Raw genomic sequence first — 27,108 nt, 5'->3', positions numbered from 1 at the left:
AGCAAAGGTTCCAGGAAAGTTAGTCTCTAACATTACAGAAATGATGTTTCTCCACAAATGTTCCAAAATTATGTAACATAAAAAAAATAGTTTGTATCACAACATTACTGCTTTACTACAAACACAAGCGGAGGAGGGTCAACATGCAGGTGGAGAAGGCCCCCTTCGACAGGCAAATTTGTCAACGCTTCTCAACCAATCAGATTGTGAGTTTTGAACTTCCTGTTGTATAAAATACAATAAAAACAGTGATAAAACTGGTACATAACCACACTGATAAATAGTATTTAATGAACAGGTCATAAAACGTTTTCTAAACTTAAGAATTGGAGCATATTTTTTAATTCACACTGATAATAAAAGACTCAAAGTGACAAACTTTTTCACATGTGGCCGGACGAGGCCTGTCTGATGTTCTGACCCAGTCATCACAGTTTGGCCTTTGTCAAAGTGGCTCAGATCCAGATTGGTTCTTTTTGCTGAAGGGCAGGACTTTTTTTGGAAACAGATGCTGTGTTGAGAGCCACAAGAACTCACTTATACCCACTTACAATGTTTCTAGAGTATGGAGTGTGCTTCTGGAGTTAGCTGTTAGTTAGTTGTAAGCTTAGCCTTGTGACTCCAGTGCAAAGCTAAAAACAGACTTTGGACAGCAGCATGTTTTAGCTGATTGACCACATTTGGGATAAAGGTACATTACATTCACACTTAAAACATGGTTCTTTAGTAGAGAAAATGGCTCTTTATAGAATCATAAACACTTCAGATAGATAGAGACTGTGCTGTAGACGGTTCTATAGCACCAAAAAGGAGGGTTCTATGGTTACAAAACTGATATCATACCAGTGGTAGAACCCTTTTTGGCGCTATATAGAAAAACCCATCTGCAGCATCTTCTTCAGCAATATGAAGACCCCTTCAATCATGCAATTACATGAGTGTTATGGCTCTATCTGGTACCATTTTCTTTACTAAAGAACCCTTGAAGAACTGTCTTTTTAAGAGGGTACATACATTTGATTGAGTTTTCGTCCCCAAATACAAAACTGGAGAAATGCTAACCTGTCATTGCTACCGCATTCGCTTACATTTCAGAAGAACAGAAGGATGAAATGTGTTCAGCTCTGGGGGATGAGATCATTGCTTTCCTGTGTTTGATTGTATGGGGACTCTTTTTTTTATATACAGAGTGTCTGAATAGTTGTTTTCCGTTTTGAAGTCCTATCATTTTAATTCCGAAGGCAGTGTTTAAAACCACCTCCCTTCTCATCTACAGTAGTGTTCTCTTTTAATTCGGCCCTCTCAGGTTTCCTTACATAGCACAGTTCAGCAATAGCAGCGCACTGGTAGTGTGTGTTTTTCTCCCTGTGGGCGGTCCAAACTTACTGAGTGACAGCAGGCAAAAGTCGGAGGGGCGGGGGTTCAGAGTGGGCGGTCTCTACCTCGTGAGTGTTGCTGCAGTGTGTGGAGTGTGTCAGTGTGTCGGAGACCTACTGTGTGAAGAGTCACTCTCACACACACACAAACACATGCAGCAGAGTCCCGGGACTGCAGGATTATCAGGAAAATGAAGCAAGAGAGTCAAGGCTTATCCCGGACACACTCCTCACACCATGGTGAGTTAGTGGTGCAGAGTTTGACTGCAGCGTTTGCTGGGATTTCGGGGGTCGATCAGGGGTTGAGCTGGACTGTGCTGAGGTGCTAATGGCTTTACCTTACGGGGGCTGAGGGGGGAAGGGTGGGGAGTGTGTTAATGTGTGTGTGCATGTGTATACCAGGCTGTAAGGTTAATTTCAGTGAGCTGGTCTTCCACAGGGGGTAACAGTGAAGGACCATTGCTGAGGAGACTGAGTTGGTAAGAGCTGAGAAAGTGTGTAAGTGAGTTTTTGAGGAGTTTCTGATGAGATTCTGTAGGACCATGATGGTGTGTGTGTGAATGATAGAGAGAGTTTGTTAGTGAATAAATGTTTACTGGTATTTTATTAATTATAGCTGGTAACATGAGTTTTCATTGTGGCTGCTTATTAAAGTGTGTGTGTGTGTAATAAATGAATGGCCAGGTTGTGTGTCCACTCTTCTGGCTTATGTTCTTGAGGCAGGTAAAAGCAGAAAGAAGCATATAGGAAGCTAAACTAGAGACTCAGCATATATGAGCTCAACTGAGGTGTGTATGTGTGTGTGTGTGTGTGTGTGTGTCATACTGCAGCTGTTCTTAGCTGTTCTGCCATGCCCTTCTCTCCTCTGTTAAGACACCAGCGTGTCTGTAGAGAGATCAGTCATGCAGAGAGAAGTGTGTGTGTGTGTGTGTGTGTGGTGTGTGGGTTTGCATGAATTTCTGTATATATGTGTGTGTATGGGTGTGTGTTGGTGGATAATGCTGCTGGCAATGGAAGTGTATGTGTGTGTCATCAGATCAAGCAGAAAAGAGAGAGAAATAATATTCATACGAGTCTCTGTCTTTCTCGTTCACTGTCTCTCTCTCTCTCTCTCACACACACACACACACAGAGAGACACACACACATACATATATATAGATATAGATATATAGATAAATGGATCACACATCTATATTTACGTGTGTGTGGGTATGTACCCTCTTCAGAGAGAAAGAGAGTGGACAAGTAAGTCTCCAGGTACTCTCTCTCTCTCTCTCTCTCTCTCTCTCTCAGCAAAGAACACACGTGTGGATTCAATTTAGCGTCCTCTATGTTTGGGTCGATGTTAGTTGACTTTGAACCAGGGCCTGGAAAAGAAAGCGAGAACGTCAGAAAGAGAATAAGCTGCACTGCCTGCCTGCTTTCACAGTGGTATAGATGCATTCACAAGTGCATTAATTAGCCTAGCTCGTTTTAATAGACATATAGGCCTGCAGAGCGCCCGAGGAAACTCTAAAGACTAAAGCTAACTCTCCCCTAGGGTTCGCTCATCAGAGGAAGACCAACTTAATGAAAACAAATGCTTCCATAAAACCCTCAGCAGTGTTTCATTTGAGCCCGCGCTGCTTCTCATGATGTCAGTGCCCTTAAATAGGTGCCCTTTGTTCACCTCTCCTTTTCACGTCTGGCCTTTCTTTAGCCGTAGCTTTCAGGTTTTGAGTCTGCGTGACTTGGCACAGCCTACAGTGTGTAACTCCGTCCGTACTGCTTCGGGTGAGGTGGTCCGGAGGCCATTATCTAGGTTATCTAGTAGCTGTGTTTGAAGAAGGGCCCGACCGGTATATCTAGTGACTAATACTAATTAGAATCATCAAGCATCCTGCCGACGAGCAGCACTGATTAGTGGTTGTTGTACTGTAGAAACTCTTGCGCTTTGAAGAAAAGCGCCTATGTAAACAGAGGGGTGAGCCGACAGGCATCACTTGCTCACGTGTACCACAAAACACTGTCGTAGTTCCATAACAAAAGCATGGATATTGCCTTGCTGCCACAGATGTGCAAATGCATACACACAAACACACAGCTTGTGTAGTCCCTGTAGAGAAGTATTGGCAATAGAAGCATTGAGCTGTGGAGCAGTGGAACTGAGTTCCCTGAAATGATGATTGGTGCTCAGCTTTTGGGATGAGTTGAGAGGGTTGTGGATGAGGTGGGGTGGTGATCATCCACCATCCTGACATCACTAACGCTCTTGTTTCTGAACTACAATGCTCCAAGATCTAGTAGAAAGCCTTTCCTGGACAGTAGAGACAGTTACTCCAAACTCTTCTTCATACCTTTTATTTCTTAAGAAACAATAAATAAGCAGGTGTTCCAATACTTTTTCATAATTTATTCCAGGTTAGTTTGGTGCATTTTGGTCCAGTCATCATGAACCATCATGAAAGAAATTAAGTCAAAAAGTGAAAAACAGCAAATATATATATATATATATATATATATATATATATATATATATATATATATATATATATATATATATATATATATATTTTAATGAGCTAAACAATCTGCTAACCAGTAATAAGTGACTGATGTATTTCATATGGTCTAAACAATCTGAGCTAAACAATCTGCTAACCAGTAATAAGTGACTGATGTATTTCATATGGTCTAAAATGAAACAGACTAACATACATACATATATACATACATATATATATATATACACACACACACACACATTATATATATATATATAATGTGTGTGTGTGTGTGTGTATATATATATATATATATATGTATGTATATATGTATGTATGTTAGTCTGTTTCATTTTAGACCATATGAAATACATCAGTCACTTATTACTGGTTAGCAGATTGTTTAGCTCATTAAAATAGTTATCAGTCACAAAAAGTTCAGTCAGGCCCTTATTTGAAGAGTAATTGTTTTGGGAATGGCGGCCAGATGTGCGTGTTTACTCAAAGAGACGAGAGGCCTGAGTGTCTATCTGTTCTCAAGGTGGAGGTCGTGTGTGAAGTGTTACTGGTTAACTCATCAGAGGAAAGAGTGTGTGAGTGTGATCAGTTTACTGCCGGCTAATTCTGGGTAAGAAGTCTACTGGAGTCCTAAAGGACTGAGAAAATGCTGTAATGCGTGCAGATAGGTGCTCTGTATGAATAGCAAAACGCCTTGACCCCAGGACTGTCTGGAGCAAAGTCAGTATAGATTTAAGTGCTGGGGTATTGTACAGACTGTGGCGTGTGAATATGTGTGTGTGAGAGAGAGAGAGAGAGAGAGAGAGAGAGAGAGAGTGTTTTACGTGTGTGTGGGTATAATACAAATCTAACAGAGCAGGTTTTGTGTGTGTGTGTGTGGAATAGCACAAGTCATGGTTGACTGATGTTTATTTTGCTGTGTAAGAGAAATGCTGTCTAGGCCTCGTCCGATCAGACCTGCTCAGTCGTGTAGAAAACGTGACCTTGTGTGTGTCACTCTCTCTCTCAGAGCTGGGAAACATGGCAACTTTAAAATATCACAAAGGCATTTTCAGGACAGTGTGTATGTGATGATAAGTTGGAAGATGAGGTGGGACTATTTTACCATTATTGTGAGTTGAGTTTAGTTTAGTTAGTTTAGTTAGTGTGATTAACAGTACAATTCTCTGAGCATATCGTGGATCATCAGTACATTTACACAGCATTTACACTTGTCTGCATCCAGGACCGATTCTAGGCATTGTCTTTTCTGCCTGCCTTTTTCCAGAATGGTAGGACCTAGGTTCAGCCTAGGACCTCTTCCTGCTTTTCCATACAACAATCCAGAGTCATGACATTTCACAATGCAAGAGCATCTGCAAACAAGGAGCAGTTCTTGTAGGAGAAGTTTTATTAGCCATGGCATTGCCAGTAGCTTCCACACCAGGATTGCACCAGAGACCACTAGAAGCGAAGCCCAGGCCACTGATTTCAAGAGGACCAGTTATTAGTTCTCTGGACAGCTCCTAGGCTCTAAAACAGCCTTAACACCTGACCAAACTTACCGAACGCTCAGAGCATGTGCTCCTGGGTCTGGAAAAAAACAAATGTGAAAACGTGTGAAAAGGACCAACCAATCTTAGTGTTTCTAGAGATCATTTTCTATATGGTGTCAGTAAATGTAAATTAGATGTAATTTAGTTTGCTTGGTAGCCAACTTTTTAAAAATGACCTCTTTATAGTGTGTTCAAAATCTTATAATCCAGTCTGACGGATCCCCCCTAATCATTCAGTTCCCAGTTCCTTACAAACACTGCAGTGAAATCACTGTGTGCGTATAGGTGCTTTGAATCTCCTATGATTTGGTTTTCCTGAGTGATCGAAAAACATTCGTTGAAAACATTGTTCAAGTCCAAGGGAAGGCAAGTCCAAGTCCAAGGGATGGTGCTATGGAGTATTTCCATCTGGGTTAGGCAGCATGGGCAAAAACATCAGCATCTGAAAAGTGAAAGTCAGTAAAAACGCTAGAACCACATGTATTGAGTACATTTTCATGTTCTACTGTAAAAGAGTTTCACACTGCAGACTGTAAACTGTTCTTATATCTTAAGAGAACGCCCCTCACTGCTGTGAGCTGTAAATTCTATCTCTTAATCATGCTTAGAGTATGACAGTAGGTGCTCTTCTAGAGCAGTAAAAACAGCAGTAAAAACAAATGATTGGAACTGGATTGGGCTTAAAATAGCTGATAGCTTATGTGATAACTTAGGCCACAGTACTTTAAGCACTGTTAGACTGCATGTGTCATTAAAAAAAGAGAACATTTAAAAAAAATGACGAGTAGTAGTGAGTAGTACGACTACACGACTATCAAGATGTCATTTTCTGTCTAGTTACTGTATTTACTGTGATACATTCAGTACATGAATCTTCTCAGTAGTTTTAAGGGAATTGTTGTAGGTCTCACTTTGGTAAAGTGCTGTGTCAGTCTTCCCGGGCATTTACCTCTTTCCTGTTTAATTATTGTGAAATTCCTGTAATAGGGCTTCTGCCAGTTAAATCACTCAGAAGACCACTTCAATTTTTAAATTCGATTACATAGTGATTCTGTGTTCTTTAAGTATGTGATTAGAAATGTTAGGCTACACTGTATAAAAACTATGGTTTACTTCTTAAAAAACATTTGGATGATGAAATAGTTCTTTGGCAGTTTAAAGAGCATTTCACATCGGTGGAAGGATCTATAAAGGACCCAAAAAGTGGTCCTGTATCGTTAAGGGTCTGCTGTTTCAGTACTACAGAGAACTCTTTTTGCTTAGGTGATAGAGTAATGGTGTCTCATTTGTCTCTCTCATAATTTGATCAATCATCTACAATGGCTAAACTGACCTGACAGGCACGAGCTAAATAACACCCTGGCCAATTTGGCTTCATCCTCTTTGGGTTTTATGAGGTGTGAACTCTGACCCTGCGATGCTGGATGCGACCAGAGCGCTGAATCCCGAACCATCAGGCAGAGAGCGGAGAATGGCTTGAATAGAAATATGGTGTCAGTGTTTTTACTGTTTGCGAGAGAGCGAGTTAAAGGGGGAGATGTTGATGAAAAGCCGTGAAGGTTAATTCTTGCACAAAACCCCAGTAAATCAACGCCTTGGGCCGAGACCCCGCATACCTTCACTCTGACAGGCGTGATTCTACGTCACAACTGAACACACGTGGAGTTCAGCACAGTAAGGGGTGGGGGGAACCAAGAAAAAGAATGGGCATCAAGGACACAATGATAAACAGTGCCTCACTTTTTCCAGTACGCTGCAAACACACAGTGTAATCTGCCCTGTTTCATTATCCTGAAAAATGTTATCCACTGAATTCACCTCAGTCAGATGTCAACAGATTACTTCCATGTGAACCAAACTATAACGTCAGTGCAACTGTTGCCAAAAGAAAGAAAGGAACTGGGTTAATGTGTTACAATCATGACGAAACTATGTACACATTCAGTCCAATCAAGTTAATTTAGTGCGTCTCATTTTCAGTGTATATAAACAACAGCTTGTTTATTCAGTATTTGTTTGTTTGTCTGTTTTTGTTACCGTTGCCACATTTTCAAGCAGTTTCTTTAAATGCCAAAGGTTCTTTACTGCAAAGGTTGAGGTTTCTTGGTGTTTAGAACAGCAAGCCAGTAACATGAAAGAGCATTTGATACTGTGGTCTAGGATAGTGAGTACCATGATTACCACAAGACTGGTTCTAGATGCTTCACCTCAAATTGCTCTGACGTCATATACATATCTCTGTTTTGTCCTACTTTAATAACCTTCTTTCTCTTCTGCAAAAGCTGTGATCAAGAAGCACCTTTGTATGATTGTTTTTTAGGGAAGACAAGGAATTATACAAGAGCCTGTCCTGAGAGACTGTCTCTGACAACAGGTAGGGAGTCTTGTGCAGGTTGACCGACGTCCTTGTGGAACCTCACCTTCTCATGTTACAAACTGTAACCTACAGAAAAGAGCTTCCGTTGGAATGCAGCATGGTGCAGTGTCAGCATAATAACTGCTTGTAGAATTACCTCAAACCGCTGTGAGACGGACCCACTCTTAGTTTAATAGGATTAAAATGATTCACTTCTTAAACATAATGGATCCAATTACAAAAAAAAATAAAATAAAAAGCTTGATATTTGAGAGTAATTTAGTATAATTAAGAATGTTTTGGAATAAACCAATGTTTTAGATAAAGTAAAAGGACACAACCATGTTGACAACGTTTTCGGTTGTGTTAAAAAAGGAATGTAGGTGCTGCATCTTTAAAGGTGGAACATGTAAACAAGAACCTGCCTAAAAACTGCACTTTTTGTATTCTGTTTTTATTGGCTGTAGATGGGACCCGTTCAGATTGCGTCACTGACCAATAGACACTACTAGATTACGCTCAGTCGTAAAAATTCAAAAATTGAAGCCGTGACACTACTGGATTCTATCTCCAACTGTCCAGACTGATACAAAGAGACTCAGACGGGCTGAGAATCGGGGCTAAAATTGGAGGAAAATAGTAGTGTAACATCAGCTTTAGAGCAATATCTGCTGATCATTCAGATGCTGACATTTTGGCTGAAAATTGTCTGATACAGATACATAGCAGGCTACTGTGGGCTTTAAGTGGTTGGGTAGGTTGGGTAGGCACAATGTCCTACTTTTAGATCCTCATCTTAAGGAAGGTGCTTACAATTAGGATATGCTCATTTTAAAGCTTATAAGAAAACAGATCTGAACAGGATCAGATAATCAAGATTTCCTTATTGGTACATTGGTAAAGTAAGCATCAAAGGATTGTTTGTTATGGCGTTTTGGAGGAACGATTGGTTGTATGTTCTTAGAATTCTGTTTATTTACATGATTTGTGATTCATGCATACACTGCCAGACAAGCCTATGAAGCTCCTCCCACTTGACCTTACGTTGTGACACCCTGCTGATTTTAGCCCCAGACAGCGCCAGCACCACAGTCCAGATTTCAGCCAACAGACATGTGTCTTACAATGGAGCAGACCGGGACTCTATCCATCACTGGCACTGGGCCAAAAGTCAACTTTTTTTGTGTGTAGCTCCCACTCAGGCTCTGAATAGGCTTTGATGTGAATGGACAGGCTCTGATGTTATTTAGCGTTCTGGGGATTAACCCTAAAGAGCAGGGCACTCGGGGGGGGGGGATTCTGACTTGTGTATTAGAGTGAATATCCTCCGGCGTGTTCGGACGGATCTTTCTACCGCGTTTGGATTTCAGAGAGAGACTGATTAAAATTAGCCTGGATTATTTTGAGGAGACACTTGAAGCTGTGGGGGACTGTGAAGAGTCCTGGAAGTCTACTGTGTGGGGGGGTGCAGCCCTTGCAGTTCCAGCCCCAGTTTAATTTTAAAAGGCATCTCCATTTTTGCTGTTACAGGGTTCTTTTGCGTAGCCATGGAAACCAGACTTATCCATGGATTAATTTGTGCAATTATGGCTTACTTTTTAAAGATTACCATGTTGACCGCCTTCTGGGAAAGGTCCCATAGCTTTCGCTGTAATGATTATTTGCTTTTCAGCAATGAATAGCGGGATTATAATATCACTCATAGGCAGATATTTTTCTCTTCAGTTGGTGAAGAGGAAATGCGGAGAAAGCTGTTTGACTTCATGTCAAGACGTTTATCTTCCAGTACCAGAGGAATGGAATTTCCCCCTTCCTTAAGGTTTAGAAAATAATTCATTAATCTGAACATATACTGTATATAGACATACCTTTATTTGGAAGATCAACAGCAGTGACATTCAGTGATGCATGTTGATTTTAGAGTTATATCAGTATCCGCAAATAATTGCTTACAAAAAATAGGCAGTCGTCTAAGTGTTTGATCTACCAACGAGATATTGGGAGTTGCCTAGCGTCTGGCAATGTGATCTAAGAAACCCTAAAAGGCCTGTCTCTCTCTGGGTGGATAGTATGCCCTCCTTCCTTTACTTGGTGCAGTACTATTGTGGGCATCTGTTAGGTGACGTTACACTATTTGGGAGGTAGTGTTCTCAGGGTGATAATGACATTGCCTTAGCAGCGGTTTGAAAAGATTTCTCGGAGGAAGCATCTGTTAGCCTTCACCCTTCCAGTTAGTGGGTGGAAATTAGCAATGATAACATTGGGGAGAAACTGGGGAACAAAATGCACATTTCAGACAGCTGGAATTCCATTATCCAGTTTTTACATTTGATAAATATTTATGCATTGGCACCGACAGATACATACGCTAAAGATATCGGATATTGGCATTTGCTCAGAAAGTCTGTATCAGTGCTTACCTACATAAAAATGAAAGTACAAATCAGTGCATATCAGTGTTATGGGGTAAGCAAACTTATCCTAATGGAATCTAAACAGTCACATGAAGTCACCCTTTTGTAACTGGGCTCTTAGGTTGTAATATTGGTAAAATAGGTAGCATTTGTTTATAGTTTGAGGCTCCAGCTGACTGTTATAATTTTTGATACCAGTAAGTAAATCATAGCTGTATATATATATATGTATCTTTTTTTTTTTTACGTCAGTATGTCAGTACACTGTTCAGGCAACAAGGTCATCAGAACAGGCTGGATGGTCATCTAAAAGAGCTTTCCTGATCTTTTCCTGCATCAGCTTTTTATTAAAGGACTATAACGAAGTCACATGTTCAGGTAGAGATTTGCATCATCAAGGACTTCAGCCCATGTTTTCATAGCAGACTCATGAGTATTGCTTCTGGCCCATCCTGAAGGAGCGTGTTCTAAACTCAGGGGAGTTTTTAAAATGTGCTTTAGGAAGTCAAGCCAAAGTGGTTGGACAGTTATGACTTGTGAAGCTTTGCCAGGTTCTGTCCTTTGGAGAATTTATGACTTGTTGGTTCTTTCTGTATTTTTGATGAGCTCTCTCAGCTCTAGATTGTTCTTTCATGCTTATTCGTTTTCCACTTCAGTCACACAAGGAATGTGACAAGACTGTTTCGCAACTTCAGCAGTGCTTCTGCTACTCCTGTGTGAAGGCATAAGCTTTTTTTATGGGAGGTAAACTGTTATCTCTGATTTATGTAAGCTATGAACTGTCTGTAAGCCCTGATCTACAGGACTGAACAAGTTCTTAAATGTTTTTTTCTCAAGATTTCCTGAAGGCAGTATTGTGTGCATTTTTTGCATCTGATGACTGGGCCATGAGTGTCATTAAGTATGTCTGTGGTCGTGTATATACCGAGAACAGGCATAACTCCTTTTTACATGACCACTTTCCAGCCTCGCTTTTCCCATTAGAAGTAAATTAACTGTTTTGTGTATTAAGGGTATAGAAATGAGCTCTGTTGTAATTGGCTGTCCTGTGTTGGGCCTCATGCAAAAACCACTGAGCAAATATAATTCTTAGGATGTCAATATTAATAGGCAGGTCTAAACTGCTGTAGGCTGTTTACACTGTACACTCACTGAGCACTTTATAAGGAACACCTGCACACTACCTCATTTAGGTGGTGGTGTAATGGTGTGGTCAATCTTGGTTTCTTGGCACGCTTTGGGGCCATTAATAGCAATCAATCATGGCTTGAATGCCACAGGCTGTTTGAGTATTGCTGCTGACAATCTGCAACCCTTAATGGCCACAATTTAATCTTTAATCTTAACCTTCTACCAATGGCTACGTCCAGCAGGATAATGGATAATGAACCACGAGTTGATTGGTCTTCAGTGGCCTTTCCAATTATCAGATCTGAACCCAGTAGAACACTTTTGGGATGTGGTAGAACGGGAGGTTTGCAGCATCAAAATGTGCGGGAATTGAGTAGGACAGTCATGTCAACATGGACCTAATAACATGCTCAGTGAGTGTATGTAAATATGCAAGCTTTTATCACCTCACAAATACAATGAATTCAAAAAATGTTAAGGTTATTTTGCACATATGGACTGTATGGACTTTGAAGTAAATGGTACAGTTTAAAATTACAATAATCTTAACATATTACATTTAAAAAACAATGGAAATATGCAATGGGCCTTTTAATGTTTCGTAGGTCTGATGTTCAGGGTTTCACTCGTGCAGTTGTACAGTACAACATCAGTAACCTAAAGAAAGTCAAGCCACACATTGGATTTTCCATCGCAAGTGCCAGTCTAAAGACATTTCCAGGCCTTTCCCTCAGATTCACCTAGTTAACGCTCTCATAGGGAATTGACTTTCCTGAAAATGTGGCCAAATATAGTCCATTTCTGCCCACTAATCGCTTTTCAAATAATAAATATTTCCTGAATGTGTTTATTTTCATCATCCCAGAAACTATATTTGAGAAAGTAAGGTATGTCCCAGGTGAGGTTAGTGCCTGTGCGGAAGGGCGCTGAGAGGAAGGGCAGCAGTGTGCGAGTAAGGGTGGAAAGTTGGAACGTTTGATGTAGAAGCGGATGATCCAAGGACATTTCACTTCTACAGGAAGAAGGGCTGATCCAGCATGGTTTGCAGTGCAGGACTTTTTCCTCTCATCAGGATCTGCCAGGCGGTGGTAAATGTATTTATTTAGGTTGATTAGGCTGCGAGGGAGAGGTCTTTAGGTTATGTTCTTATTTTTAAAAACCCACCCGGTTACTGTCACGCTGACCACTGTTTGCTCTGAAGTTTCCACATCACTAAGCTGTCTGTCAAACACACCCTCATACAGTAAAGCTCATCTGATCACCAGGGTTCAGACAAATGTTGCAGCTGGAAATATTTCATAACTCTTTTTAATGATCAGAATAGATTTTGTGCCCCCCCCCCCCCCCCCCCCCCCCCCTCACTGATGGACAGCTGGCTCGTTCTGTCACTTGTGTCAGGGTGAAAGGTTGGGCCTCTAGGGATCTACCCACACAATATGGCAGTTCGTCTATGTGCGGATGTGTGCGTGTATCCTTGTGTGTGTGCTCACGCTCCTGTCCGTCAGCACAGTCAGTGAGTTTGCCTCTTGTTACTTCACAGTTGTCAGGCGACTTGTGTGACTGGTGACTAGTATCTGGATTGTATCCTGGTAAGAATTTAGCCACATGCATTTACACTTGGTACGCAAATAGTATGTTTTGGTTGTACTGGGAGGAATTTTGGTTGTGGGATGCGTCTTGGGGAGACGTGTGTTTACACTGCTATAACGTGTCTTAAATGCATCTCAGACTTAGACCACCTCCTGAAGTGGTTTGAGTGATCAGGTTTGTATCTGGTTTAAATGTTTCTTGGGTGTTTTTACACTTGAAAGTTTTCAATGGCTTGACCTTATCTAGATAGAATCCTGAAATGCATTAAGTGATCAGGTGTAAACAGGGTCTTTTTGTTTTATTGAATGTATTCTTCCGGCATACAAGGCAGCTGGTACTGAAGAAGAGCCTAGTAATTAGTTTCCCCTATCGGTTTAGTCTCTACTACGTTTTCAAGTTATACTCAAGTGTACTGATCAGCCATAACAATTACACCATCTGCATAATATTGAGTAGGCCCCCCCTTGTGCCGTCCCAACACATCTGACCATTTGAGACTTGTGTCCTGAGAATTCTGGTTCCAAGATCTTAGCAGCAGATGCTCTGCAGTGGGGCCTCCATTGCCTGACTGATGTTTTGGAGATATTCTAGCCCTCACAATCTAGCCCTTGTCAAAGTAGCTCAAATCCAGTTTGGCTCTTTTTGCTGAAGGGTGAGACTTTTGAACAGATCTGAACATTTGAGCCATGGTCTCCACCAGACCCTGAGGTTTTTGAGTGACAGCAACAATATATAATAGTGCAGACCAGATGCTTTGTCATTTGTTTATTAGCCTTTCTTGAGTCATTTCTCCAATGTTAGTCGAAGATTAGGTCTTTTGGCCAATCATGAAAATCTTTTGTACTGGTACTGTAGTGACTTCACATATCCGTTTTGATGAGCACTAGGCTTGCTAGTCCATGCGTGAATCAATCATTCCTACAATTTTATTGCCTTTCCTCCACAATCACCTCAAGCCATTAGTCATGAGTGGCTGTTGGGCTCTTTAAACAAAATGTTTGTTATCTCTCTCCTTTTGTGAAGACTCTTGGGGGGGTTAACACTGTTAGCAGAGTCAGTGCACCCTTGGGAGCAGATGATGTGATTGATTATTCATCGGCCAGAGTGGGGCCTGTAGAGACCGGATTAGTTAAGTAATCTAATATAATGCTGCAACGGACCAGCCCGCCCGAGCAGTTAGAGGCCAGATGCTTGATGACGAGTAGCTTTCAGTGATGCACACTCTGCTGCTGTCATGTGGATCGTTACTGAAATGGGTCTACGCCACGGACAGCTCGGGAGAAATCAGCCTTAAACAGTGCAGAACAGAGCAGCCGCCAGGCACTCACTGGAGTGTTTATTGTGGAACTGCTCAGTTGGCTTTTATGCTGAGGTTAGCGATGTTCCTAAAGTTCTAAAGACACTGGTTGGTATATAAAGGTTCTGTGAAATGGAGACCAGATGGAACTTCAAATCCTCAGAGAAGTGTTCACGCCAGAGACCTGACAGAACACACAGAATCTACCTTTCTCATTTCTCATCATAAGGAAATGTGTTTACTTGGTAGACATAGCTACAGAACTCTGTAGATTGCTGCCATTGTAAGCCTAAAGCTCTTCAAACTGACATGCCAGTGCTTCTGAGAATAAAGAAAGCTGAAAGAAGAGACGGGGGGATAACCGATGGCTGTCTGTGTGGTCGTTCAGATCTGGAGAATATTAGGCGGTTGCTATAAACCAGCACTAAACCCTGCTCTGTTCTCATTTGCTGTAGTACTTGAGGTCTGTTAGCTAGAGAAGGATGGGCCTAGTGTCAAATTCACACCACCCTATGTAGGCAGAGATAGAGAAAGAGGTAAAATTATAGGCCTTAAAGCCAGACAGAGAGATGTATATTTACATCTCTTTTATTATATCTCATTTATTTCACTAAATGTGTTTGCTTTCACTGAGTTTAAGACTGAAAGGTGTATTGATCCCATTTCCTTCCTGGGCAATTAGCTGAAAGGTCCCAGTGTAATAAGGGTGCTTTTTCAGCATTAGAACATGAAGGTTTTAATAAGTGAGACAGCTCAGAGCAAGAAGCTTAGTGTGTGTTTTCTCTGGATCTCAAGAACATGATGTACGTGTATGTGTGTATTACAGATTGAACGAATACCACACTGCTATCTAGCGGCTCTGCACACAAAATGAACCACAGTCTGCCACCAACCTTGGGATATAACTATTCAGATATTGAGATTGAGAGACTGAGTCACCTATCCAATCCAGTTATTATCTTGCATTGAGGCCAAGAGCGTAAGAGAGAGAAACTGAGACAGAGAGACTGTGGCTGAGACTGAGAGAAATAGAGACTGAGACCAGAAGCTCTGAGTGAGAGTGGGTTGGTGAGGATCTGAGAGAGTAATCGGTGAAGTGTATAGGAAAGAGAAGTGCAGAGTAAGGCACACAGATCTGGAGCTAATAAAAGTGTGCTGAATGATGAAGAGAGCGAGGACGAAAGAGAGAGGGGGGAGATTGCAAGTCAATACAGCGCTGTTCTGACGGAGCATCTTTATACCTATGATGAATGACCTCTCAGTTGTAATGGGAGTGGTCTCTTCTAGGATGACCATGCTCTTTGAGGAGGGGTCACTAAGTGGTTAGAAGAGTATGAACATTTTTATTTTCTCCATGGTTTGAACCCTGGAGCTGCTCTGTACACTGTCTATAAATATAGAATTAATAGACCAACTGAAATGCTCTAAATTATGTGGAATAAACACTAATTTTACATTGACTTCCATTCAAATCTCTGTGTTGATACATTGTTTTTATCTGAAATCAAGGATATTAAAAAAGAGTGATTGCATTCAGTGGCAGCAACATTAGTAAAGTCAGGATGCTGGATAATCACCACCCTAAACCCATCCCAAAAGGACTGAATGAAGCACAGTTGCACTGTTTTATACCCCTCTAGCCCACCTGGCATTAGGTATGGTGCCAATAGGGTCATGTTTATTCAATAAAAAATGCAATTCAGTTCAAATGTATTTCTATAGTGCTTTTCTCAACGAATGTTGTCACAAAGCAGCTTTACAGAGATCCGGGTCCAAGCCTTTTGTGAGCAAGCTAATGGCAACAGTGGCAAGGAAAAACTCCCTCGGATCGAGAGGAGGAAACCTTGAGAGGAACCAAGACTCAAAAGGGGAACCCATTCTCCTCTGGTCGGCACCGGATAGCACAGTATATCTTCTCCAGAAAGTCCTATTTTACTGGCAGTACTTCTCTACAGGGAGTAGACAAGCTTTAGCTGTGCATTTGCACATCTGTGTCAGCAAAGTAGCTGAACGCATTCATCAAAAGGGGTGTCCACAAACATCTGAACATACTGTAAAGTGTATGTGCAGCTCCTCACAGGGGATAAGTAGCAGCCTGGGAACTGATCTTTGTGTTCAGTGTGTGTACTCCTTTGTGTTTAACCGTACATAGCTCAGCCATCTGAAATAATAAAGCACTCCCACACACATGTGCAGACACACACATTCACACACACACACACGCACACACACACAACAGGGTGATCCATTTGTAAGCCACGACCGGCCAAGCTTAAACAACTTCCTCCCATTAATCTAGAGTAAGCCTCTCATTTGTGCAGCTCAGGAGGAGCCAAACAGCCTCATGTTTGCCCCCCCCCAGCAACCATTAACCTGACAGATTTCTCAGCCAGCGTTAATTGATAACCTGTTTTTGCCAATGAGTGCCTGATGTCTGAGTGTTATGCGGGAGTATGAGGTGGTCCGCATGTGTGCATTTATGTGTAGTTAAGTAACCCGTATTGATGGAACTACAAACAGAAGATAATGGAGGATCATTGTTGCCTTGGAGTTCAGACTGCCAGCAAGTTTTATCTGCAGTGTGGCGTCTGTATTCTCCTGCCTGTCTCTTTCTGTTCCTTAGGATAGAATAGTCACCTGCAGAGACATGGCCTCTCTCACACTCGCACCCCTCCTAGCTATAGTGGAGAGAGAGAGAGAAAGATAGAGAGTGTATGGGTGTGTTTGTCTTGTTTTCATACACTTTCAGGAGGAAAAATGGCCAGACTCTAGAAAAACAAGACTACCATACAGTATGGGACTAACAAAACAGACCTGACAAAAGGGTTGTTATTAAATTGTTAAATTAGCATTTTATTTATTTATTTATTTTAAACAAAAGCTGAATGCTTCTCTTTTTAAGTACGTTTTTGGAAGTGGGGATTGGGTTATGTGTAACTCTTATTACATATGAATTAAATATTATTACATATGTATACATAAAACATTTTTCCTGTTATGCAAAGACCTTGTATCTCCAGGGGTTTTTTTTGTTTGGTTTTTTTTTTTACTGTTTTTCACTTTGACATGATTTGAATCTGGTAGTTTACAATAACATCATGTCAAGATTTCAAAAAACATGAACTAACAGAAATGCTCCGAAACTCTTTCATTGACTTCTGTTGAAAGTTTAGAAGGTTTTTTTCCTTCTCCTGTAAATTTGCGTGACTGTGACGATATCCATAATATTAAAGAGACAGAGCACTCAGGGTCACATATTATCGCAAATAACATCATGGCTGTGATGGGGTTGTAGATGCTTTTTGCTTTTGTGCTAACACATGACTTCAGTGTCCTGTTGCTTGTAAGCAACATATCAATATCGTCAATTCCTTCTGCCAAATTATAGTTCCTCAACAAGTAGCCTGTTGCGACGACACAGGGCCAACTGCGCTAACTGTAAGGCTTGTGTACATACACCCTCATCTAGAGCACTTTATGCTTACTCATCCAGTTTTCTAATGACCGTTTGTTACTTGTTATTGTGAGTAGTATTTTGCTAGTTTCTGGTTACTTCCAGGTTCTTTAGTTGTTCTTCTGTCACAGCTGCAGACTAAAAGCATGAGTATGGCAATGTCCTGTTCAGAGCTTAGCTTAGCTTTGTTTTTTGCACTGTAACAAGAACAATGGTTTTGTAATTGTTCCCGAATCCTATCTGCTAGTTTTGCTGTCCTCTCTGGGTCTCTGTCCAATCAGCACAGTGTGCTGTTAGCTTGCAGAAGAGATTCTCATAAGGTCTGGTAGGGTAAGCTTTTAGCGTTGCACCTACTCTCCCCCATTCCTTCACAAATTCCCGCAGTGGCTCTTCCTCCAGTTGGCTGTTCCAAAACGTATTTATATTTTAATTCTGGAGCTTTTACTATTGGCCCACTCATCATAGCATTTTCACCCAATGTAAAGGGCAGCAACTATAGATGTTTTCCCTCTGGCTGTTTTCTCCTGTGTCTTGTCCCCTCTCACTGATGTTGAAAGTCTAGTGTTTACCCGCACAGCACCTGTGGCCATTTCTCTCTCTCTCTCAGCAGCTGTGTGTCATGTTGATGTTGGTTCACAGTGTGAATACTTCCATTCCCAAACTTACCAGTTCTCACACACATATGCCTGATATCAGTGTAGTACGATCCTGAAGACCCAACACCCTCTTGCTGCTAGCCGCCAGCTCTCATCACATCCCAGTCATCATGCATAATAACACAGCACTCCGTACAGGCCTACTTCAAACTGTAGGGCCTGGGGCTGTTTAGTCATTCAGGTACGACTCTAATCAGACCCACCCAGAAGAACAGAAGAATAAAACAAATTTGCATATTGTTCAGACTGGAAGACTCATCTGCTGTCTGTTTTTTATATTAATCTTTGATTGGCCTACTAATTAGTAATAAGACCCTGGGAACCCTTTAAAGCAAAGACTTTAAAGTAAAGATCTTACTGTACTGCAGGGTTGATTGAAACTCTACAAATTGCAAATTACAAATTGTTCACCACCATAATCTGGTAGTAAACATCTGCACTTTATCTATTTATAGGTAATAATATGTCATACAATGTCCAAAACTACACATAACAGGAGTGTTTAACAGCACGCATTCTCTGTGAGGATTTAGGCATATTGTTTAGGCCCCCATTGCTTGTTAACTCTATTTGACTCCAGAAATCCAACAAAGCCAAGTTTGGCTACCCAATGGGTGTCCAACAATGATTTCATAGATTTGCGGTAAGAGTAAAATAGTATAAATGTGATGTTGGCCAGAATTTCTCTTCAAAAAGTTGGAGAAGCTCAATGCCCGGTAGAGTGGAAAAGTCTTTGGAAGAGTTGCAGAGGTAGGGCTGAACGAACGATCATTCGCATCAAGCTGTTCAGCCCTGCGGAAGCTCAGGCAGTATCCTCAAAGGCCTTCACCTTAATGAGTGGCCATTGGTGGCTGATATTTTTTAGCAGATTTTGGCCCTGACCTGGGGGTTAGGTTCCACCAAGGGCTCTTGCACTTTCCTCAGCCTCTGGGATTAAAGCACTGCACACCACTCCATCTGCACTCACACTGCAGCAGACCCCGTCACACCACTGTGGTTCTGGTCTGTGAGTATGTGTATACATCCATACATCACTATTTATGTATACAGAGATGTGTGTGTGTGTGTGTGTGTGTGTGTGTGTGTGTGTGTGTGTGTGTTTGTACAGATGTGGCCTTTTGCGAGTTGACTTAGCCGTAGTGTTTTGGTTGCCACCAGGACTGTCCTGATTCTTCACTTTCTCACTGATGCGATCGCTGGGGATGTCCTAAATCTTTCTAGAAGTTCAGTATTCAGTATCAGCTACACTGTATCTTCAAATGTTTGTGGACACTGCTTCTACTGAAAGTATTTACCACCCATTGCTGACACAGATCCCCGTAGAGAAGTATTGTCAATAGAATAGGAAACCTGCTGGCACCATGCCTAATGTCATACCTAATGTGGTTTAGAGGGGCATAAAGCCCCCCAGCATTGAGCTGTGGAGCAGTGGAACTGTGTTCTCTGGAATGATGGTTGGTGCTCCATTCGATACTTTTTGGATGAGTTGGGGATGTGGTAGAGTGTTGATCATCCAACATCCTGACCTCACTAACACTCTTGTCACTGAATGCAGTCAAATCCTTACAGCAAGGCTCCAAAATATAGCAGAAGGCCTTCCCTGGACAGTAAAGACAGTTACTCCAACAACAGCAGGATCAACTTTATTTTTTAATATCTTTGATTTCAGTGAGCAGGTGTCTCACTACTTTGTCCATGTAGTGTATATCCAAGCGTATTTCAAATTATCGTATTTTGCATAGCATCTCATGGACGTGGCATACAATTCGCATTCTCACCGACTGACTGGCTTATGTTTACAGGTAGAAGTTTCTCCACAAGGGTGCGCTATCAGCGTCGCCTTAATGACAGGGCAGCAAGGGCTAACAGGTGTATGCTGAAGACTAACAGGTGTACTCTCTCTGTGTTTGTGTGTCTACAGGACTCTGAATCTCTGGACAACTGCATCCAGAGCAAGCTTGCGGCCCTCTACCCACCATTCGAAGCCACCGGGGCCACCGTTCTCTGCCAGGTGCTGGACGTTGTGGAGTCGCTGTACCACGGAGACGGGCTGCGCTATCTCATCGACTTCCTTGTGCCTGCCAAACAAATCCTCCAAAGCATCCAGCAGGACGCATGCGTGAGTGCCTCACCAGCCTTTTCCTTCTTCTCCCTTCTTCCTCACCATCTCTATAGCTTTGATGTATATCCTGTAGCTACCCACATGATGTAAATGACTCACTGCGGTCCTTGTGAATTTCGCTCCACTTACTCATCGTCTTTTCCTTTCTCGCCTCTTGTTCTCTGCAGCCTGTTTTGTTTTTCTGTCATGGCAAAGCCACACTGTCGCTCTCTTTCTAGTCATGTAGCGTCATGCCTGAGATAGCACTGTGGTGTGTCATGTTTGGGTAGGTGAGCCGCTCTCCCTCTACTCAATATTAGTCATCATGTGGGTGCAGTCAGGACACCAATACATACACACCTCAGACAAAAGTGTTGGAAAGCTAGCAAGCTCAAATGTTTTTGTTAGCACTTCTTGTTTTGGGTTATTTGAGAAGCAGCCCCAGAAGCCCTATCAGTGATTCAAAGAAGCTGAGGGAATTTTCCCAGCCAAAACTCACACAGGCACACACTCTCTCTCTCTCTTTTGCGCGAGCGCGCTCTCTCTTTCTCCCTCCCTCTCCCTCTTATGCCTGTATCGTGCACACACACACACACACACACACACACACACATGCTTAAGGCTCGATTTCATTTACGGTTCCCCTGTCTTGGCAACCCGTGAGGCTGTAAGCTATATATACCACCCACTTGACCTAGTGAGACTTTAGTTAGCAGCTGTTTTGAGTGCAGGAGCATTTTGTGTGTGTGTAGTCTGTGTAGTGTGTAGGGGTGGGCAATCCAATGATATTTTGTTATTATCGTGATGTTCTGCTGTTTTGCGTATATTTTGGGGATAGCATCGATACTTCTAGAACACTGAATAACTGCATATATAAATAGAAAAGACATTTATACAACCAGACAATAAATAAATAAAGTGTCATAGCAATATAAAGTTATAGATCATGACAAATATGTAATACAATACAAAATAAATGTATAGACAGTAAAGACATAAATAATGTGTACAATTGCATACAACATAGGGGTGCACAGTCAAAAACAGCTAAAATTCTTTATCGGTCAGTGTATTGTTTTGACTTGGCAGATCTGTGTAGCAGCTGCCTCCTAATTCAGCTTAGCTTGTTATTTGGATTAATGTTGTTTAAATATGCCATTTGTTTGACTTTGAAATGCCAATATTTGAAATGTTTATCACAGAAAGTGTGAAAAGGTTAATAAAATCAGCCCACGCCGCCCAACATAAATAAATAATTAATAAATCAATAAATAAACATAAATGAATAAAGTACAAAATCTGACTGTACATTTTCTACCCTGTGAACAACAGTGTAGCGTTTGTACAGAAATTGTGTTTCTGTATGTTCTTATCTAAAACCCTGGACAGGAATAGCCCACTTTTAGTGCTCCATAAAGTTGCCAAGGCCTCTAATGGGTAGCGTCCGAAAGGAAGGAAGCCTTTTTCATGCATCTTTTGAGTGATGCTGTCAACACATAGCCTTTCTCTCACATACACACACCCATATACATACACGCATACCCAAAGCAAAGAGAGCAACACCCTCTCAGCTTAACATTGCCACTTGTTGCTGACAAACAGTGGATGTACATAGACCCGTACGCCCTTACAAGTGTTGTTTAAGCTTTCTGTGGATCATTTATTAGTACTATATAGAACCATTTTTAATTAGAGTGTAATATTAGCTTGTGTCACACTGATATGCACCAAGGGTGAGTGAGGGAAAGAGAGCGAGCGAGAGATAGAAAGATAGTGCTTCTTCCATCTCCATTACCTGCATTCCTTTGAACAAAGTCTCTGCGGTTTTGACTGACAGAGTACAGCTATTAACACGCATTTAAGGGTTAATGGCTGTGCCTTCTCTGTCACAACTGTAGAGGCTTTGCCTGAAGGAATGTAGACAGTGAAAGAACTGTGGTGACCTTGTTCCTCCTCCTGCAATTGCAGCATTGAGCTGAAGAGCAGTGGAACTGTGTTCTCTGGAATGATGAGCTGAGGTTGAGGTGGGGTGGTGATCATCCAACATCCTGACCTCACTAAAACTCTTGTCGCTGAATGCAATCAAATCCTCACAGCAGTGCTCTAAAATCTAGTAGAAAGCCTTCTTCCCTGGACAGTAGAGACAGTTGCTTCAACAAAAGCAGGGTAACTTCTTGTTTTTATATACCCTTGATTTCCAAAGAAACAATAAAAGAGTTGCTGTCCCAATACTTTTGTCCAGATAGTGTACTTTTAATTGATTCACCAACAAGCTTTTATATTTTTAAGCTCACAAAATACACCAATATGTTCACAATACTAGTATGTTGTTTATATCATACAGTTCAGCTTAGTAAGTAATGATACACAGCAGTAACCGGGACCAGGAACTGACACAGACACACACACAGACATACACACACACACTTAAGGGAGTGGGAGGGACAATAAACAAGCCAGTGTCAAGCAGCTTCCGTTTAAAGGTCACCTTTCAGCCTTGTCTGTCACACACCGGAAAGTCTCCTTCTTTACCCCCACAGGTATGTGTTTTTGTGTGAGTGCACAAACACGTATGTGTGTGTGTGAATGAGCGAAGCAGGAGATGAGAAACTTAGCTGTGGTCACTGAGCTATTAGAGCGATCAGGGTTAAGGGAGGGGGTCATCTCTTTCTCTGCTTCACTGACCAAAGCAACAAAAGGCAGTGATAAACTCCAGAATCTGTATTCAAAGCTTTCCTGATCTGTTTAACCCTCTGAGGTCGACTGTGCTGTTGGTGGCACGAAAAAAACACGCCATACATATTGCTTAATAGCGCTGTAATTGGTCGTAGAGACGTACAGCTGACTGAGGAGATCAGGGTTCTTAGGACAACAAAATAGTGGTACTTCAGTGCATCAGCTTTTACACATCAGCTGTGTACTGTTCTTTCACCTGAACCTTTTTCACCTTGTTTATGCAGGTGATGCTGATAGAACACCAGACTGGTCTACCTCAGCACACACTGAACTCCCTGTTTTTACTCTTTATTTACACGCACAGCACATCACTGCTCTACATATTTATTCCATTTTACTGTTAGTTTAGTAACTTAGTCTGGACCTTGCTCACCCAGCCTCATGCACACATCTGCACATGCACATATTTGTATATTTTTGTATTTATTGTCTTTGTATGTATTGTCTATACACACTCTCTTGTGTTTCTTGTGTATTGTCCTTGCACTATTGTATCATGTCCTACTTACTCTGCACCGTGTTTTGTTATACTGTTTTAGTATAATGACATTTATACAAGTTGAAGTAAATTGGATAGAATGTAACTGTGAGGGACCTTTATTTTGAACAGTAGTTGGCATGTCAGTGCTTTGGACCGATAGAGGGTACACACTGACGGCACGTCTCCTTTAGTCGGACTGAGTGGTGAAACGTTCTGCAGCATGGCTGCTTTTACAAGTGAAACAGACACTGAGTAAACTTGCATTATCCAGGTTTGCTTTTAATGAAACTTAGCATGTCGCTAAATCCTCCCCACCTGTTTTCAGAGCATGACATTACCAAATGTGAGTTTCCACTTGTTTCGATGCCTGGATTACAATTGTTTTTTGTTTGTTTGAACTGCAGCAGTTCAACACTGCCACTTCGTCAGTCTGTCTTTTTGCCACTCAGTGTGTTTGACCGCAGTGGCTCCCATCACCTGTGACGTCACGTGTACCCTCTATTATAGGTCTTGTTAAGTTTCTACACCAATCAGAAGTCTGGTCAACGCAAACCGTAGAAACTTTAACCCTAGAGACGTTGAAGGCATCGAAATATTGTGTATGAGGACTGTGTTGCTATTTTTCTGACCCTGTCTGTGTATGTGTTTGGTGGTGATTGTGTTGCTCTGCATTCATTTCCTGTGTGTGTATCCTTTCTCTCGAACTGTGTGGGAAAATCTCCTCCTTGCTGCACCTGGGGTCAGTGGGGTGCCTCACGATCTTCACCATGCAAGGGACACAGGGGTCGGCGTTTAGAGGCCTGTATGGCATATAATGATATCATAATGGGAACCAGCAGCTAGAGCAGGATGACTGCTCTACGAATAAAAAGCCCTTTCACCCCCCTAACGGCCTCCGCCTGCGACACACTACCCTACATCCTCTCCAGACTTCTCCAGCATTCGCTTTGAAACGAAACCTCGGGTCATTTGCCGCCCCAGAGTCAGATTCCGGGAGAATATTCGATCCATCGCTGGCATATCTGGGGCCGTTCGCATCACGTTACAGAGTGGCTCAGTGTGCCGGTGACACACTATCACAGTCTGTAGGGAGAAAGCCAGTTATCCATGCTGCATTTGAGGATCTTTTAGAGATGATTTTTCCATCTCCTGACATGTAGAGACCAGTTGATGGTCTCGTGTCGTTCATGCTTTTGTAAATGGACAGTGGATGTTGTGTGCAGAATTTATTCATATGAATGGAGTCTCTTTTGGGAACAGATTTGGCATAAAGAGATTCATTGTCCATTATTTCTCTGTACTGTCCAGCACAGTCACAAATCAAGATGAGACAACTCTTTGGTCAGGCCCTTCACAAGCCTCTGTGAATTCTTGGTTGTGTTTATAATATACCATTTCAAGTGTGACAGAATTTATTCCTAATTTAAAATTAATTATAAAACATATTCTATATTTATATAGATGACATTATTTATTAACGTAATACTTTCATCACATTTTCTTAGTTATTTAATGTCCTCTTTTGTTAAGTTGGAGACCAGACAGGCAGGATCTTAAAACTGTCTGGGATTCTAATTCTCTCTCTTTGTATTTCTGCAGTTTCCCTATTGTGGTTACCTGTTCCGCCACGAGGGCTGGCCGCTGTGCATCCATGAGAAGGTCATAATCCAGCTGTCCTCTCTGGACAGGCGCATCCTACAGCCCGGAGACTTCTACCTGCAGGTGGTGGCATCACCCAAAAGCCCTCCACGCATCACCGTCAAGTGCCTGTCGGCGAGCGGGCAGCATGTGGAGGAGCTGGAAGTCCCAGAGCTAGCCTACCCCTCTCTCTTCACCATGGCCTGGCTGGACTCCATCAACCAGGAGAAGTGCGGGGATGGCCGAGCTGCACTGGCGCACTGCCTCCTCTCTGCAGATAACAATATTTTCCGAGTGCCCTGGGAGGATGTGGTGAACCCTGAGTTTATCAGCAAACCCCCAAAAGTTGGGGTTGGAAGGGTGAAGGACGTCAGAGAAGATTCTGATGCAGAGCATGAAGATTGCTCTGCTGACTCAAGCAGTGGGATTTTGATCGACCCTTTCACGGGCCAGTCAGAAGAGAGGGAGGATCAGCGTAAGGGAATTAAGGTCCTTCATGGTCTTCAGGAACAGTCTAGTAAAGACAGCAGTGGGCGGAGTTCGATCAGCGTCGCTGATGATTCTGAGGGCGAGTACGTGGAGCTGTCGGAAATTGAGCTGCCTCGTTTTTCCCCGCAGAAAGGCTCTTTGACTCAGTCTATAAGCATGAACTACAGAAACCTACACAAGCCACGGACTTCAGGGCCTTCACCAATGCAGCCCGGCACTATTCTTTCCCAGAGCCCTATAAAAAACACCTCATGCTCCCAAAGTATGGTGTGCGCCATGCTGATTGAGGAGAACCTGAGTGACTCTTTTCAGCCTAAGGTGACCTGCACCCCTCCTGAAGATGCACACAACCAGCGACGGCAGGTTCAAAGTCAATGCGAAGTCACCTGTGCTGCAGATACAGGTACAGCCCCCTCTGACCGTACGCCTGAGCATGAGTCTGAGAGAGTGTGTGTGCCTGAAAGCACGGACTGCAGCAGAACAGGTTGTGACTCTAAAGCAAAAAACATGTTGAGTTCAGACACTGAAATGTTGAATGACCTCCATCTCTGTCCAGTAGCCAATCATATTGAACCAGAGGACACAAACCAAGGCTCAAATTCTGATCAGCCTATGATAAATGGTGATACCAGTGACTTAGAAATGAGAGAGCAGAAAGATGAAAGTGAGATTTCAACAGATAGTTGCCTGAAGGTGACAACGGGTGTTGACATACAAATATCTGAGCTCGAAGAAGCCTCTGAATATGCTAAGAAGCAATTAGACACACAAGCAGAGACCAGCCAGATTCTGGTACCTACACACTCTCATACAGCAGCATCAGCATCAGCTGACCCTGAATCAGAGGATCCGGAAGTTCAGTCGGCCGGTCAGACAGCAGCCACTGAGCATGATCCATGCAGTATCGAGAATGGTCTGTGTGGTAGAGAATCTGGTAGTGAAAGCACTCCCAGCTTCTGTGATGTTGAGGAGTGCAAGCTTGGGTCAGCAGGTCCCCTGGGGGGGCAGGTAGAATGTGCCTTTGTGCCCACACAGCCTGGGGAGGTTCGAGTTACAGCTGTTGGTCCAGGTCAGGAGAGGACAGATGAGAAAGATCTTGAGAGCAGAAGTGAGGGAGATACAGACACAGAAACTGAGGCAGAGGTAAAGGTAGAGGAAGTGAGCTCAAAAGAGCAGCAACGAAAGAGCAAGAACACATGCAAGGAGGTGAGCGAGACAGGAGAGGAGATGGAGAGAGGGAGCAAAGGTGGAGAGGACAAAGACAGAGCAGCAGTTCATGTGGAAGACAAAAGAGAGACTCCTCAGACAGGTTTGGTGGATTCCACACCCAAATCTAGCCCAAGTGTAAGCA

General features: G+C 42.3%; 1 protein-coding gene across 2 annotated transcripts in view; it reads left to right on the top strand.

Moving 5' to 3' along the window:
* The first annotated feature begins 1,502 nt into the window (after positions 1–1,502).
* The window catches only part of plekhg4 (pleckstrin homology domain containing, family G (with RhoGef domain) member 4), an 85,609-nt gene continuing 60,003 nt past the window's right edge, over positions 1,503–27,108 (top strand). For both annotated transcript variants that reach the window (XM_072671015.1, XM_072671014.1), the window contains exons 1-3: positions 1,503–1,616; positions 20,234–20,431; positions 25,230–27,108. The exon at positions 25,230–27,108 is cut by the window's right edge and continues 462 nt beyond it. In XM_072671015.1, coding sequence (XP_072527116.1) covers positions 1,614–1,616; positions 20,234–20,431; positions 25,230–27,108 — 2,080 coding nt within the window. In that variant the 5' untranslated portion in view covers positions 1,503–1,613. The remainder of the gene's footprint in view (positions 1,617–20,233; positions 20,432–25,229) is intronic.

The sequence above is a fragment of the Salminus brasiliensis genome, chromosome 25 (assembly GCF_030463535.1).
Source record: "Salminus brasiliensis chromosome 25, fSalBra1.hap2, whole genome shotgun sequence".
NCBI classification, from domain to species: Eukaryota; Metazoa; Chordata; class Actinopteri; order Characiformes; family Bryconidae; genus Salminus; species Salminus brasiliensis.
This window is presented reverse-complemented; position numbering and strand designations above follow the sequence as displayed.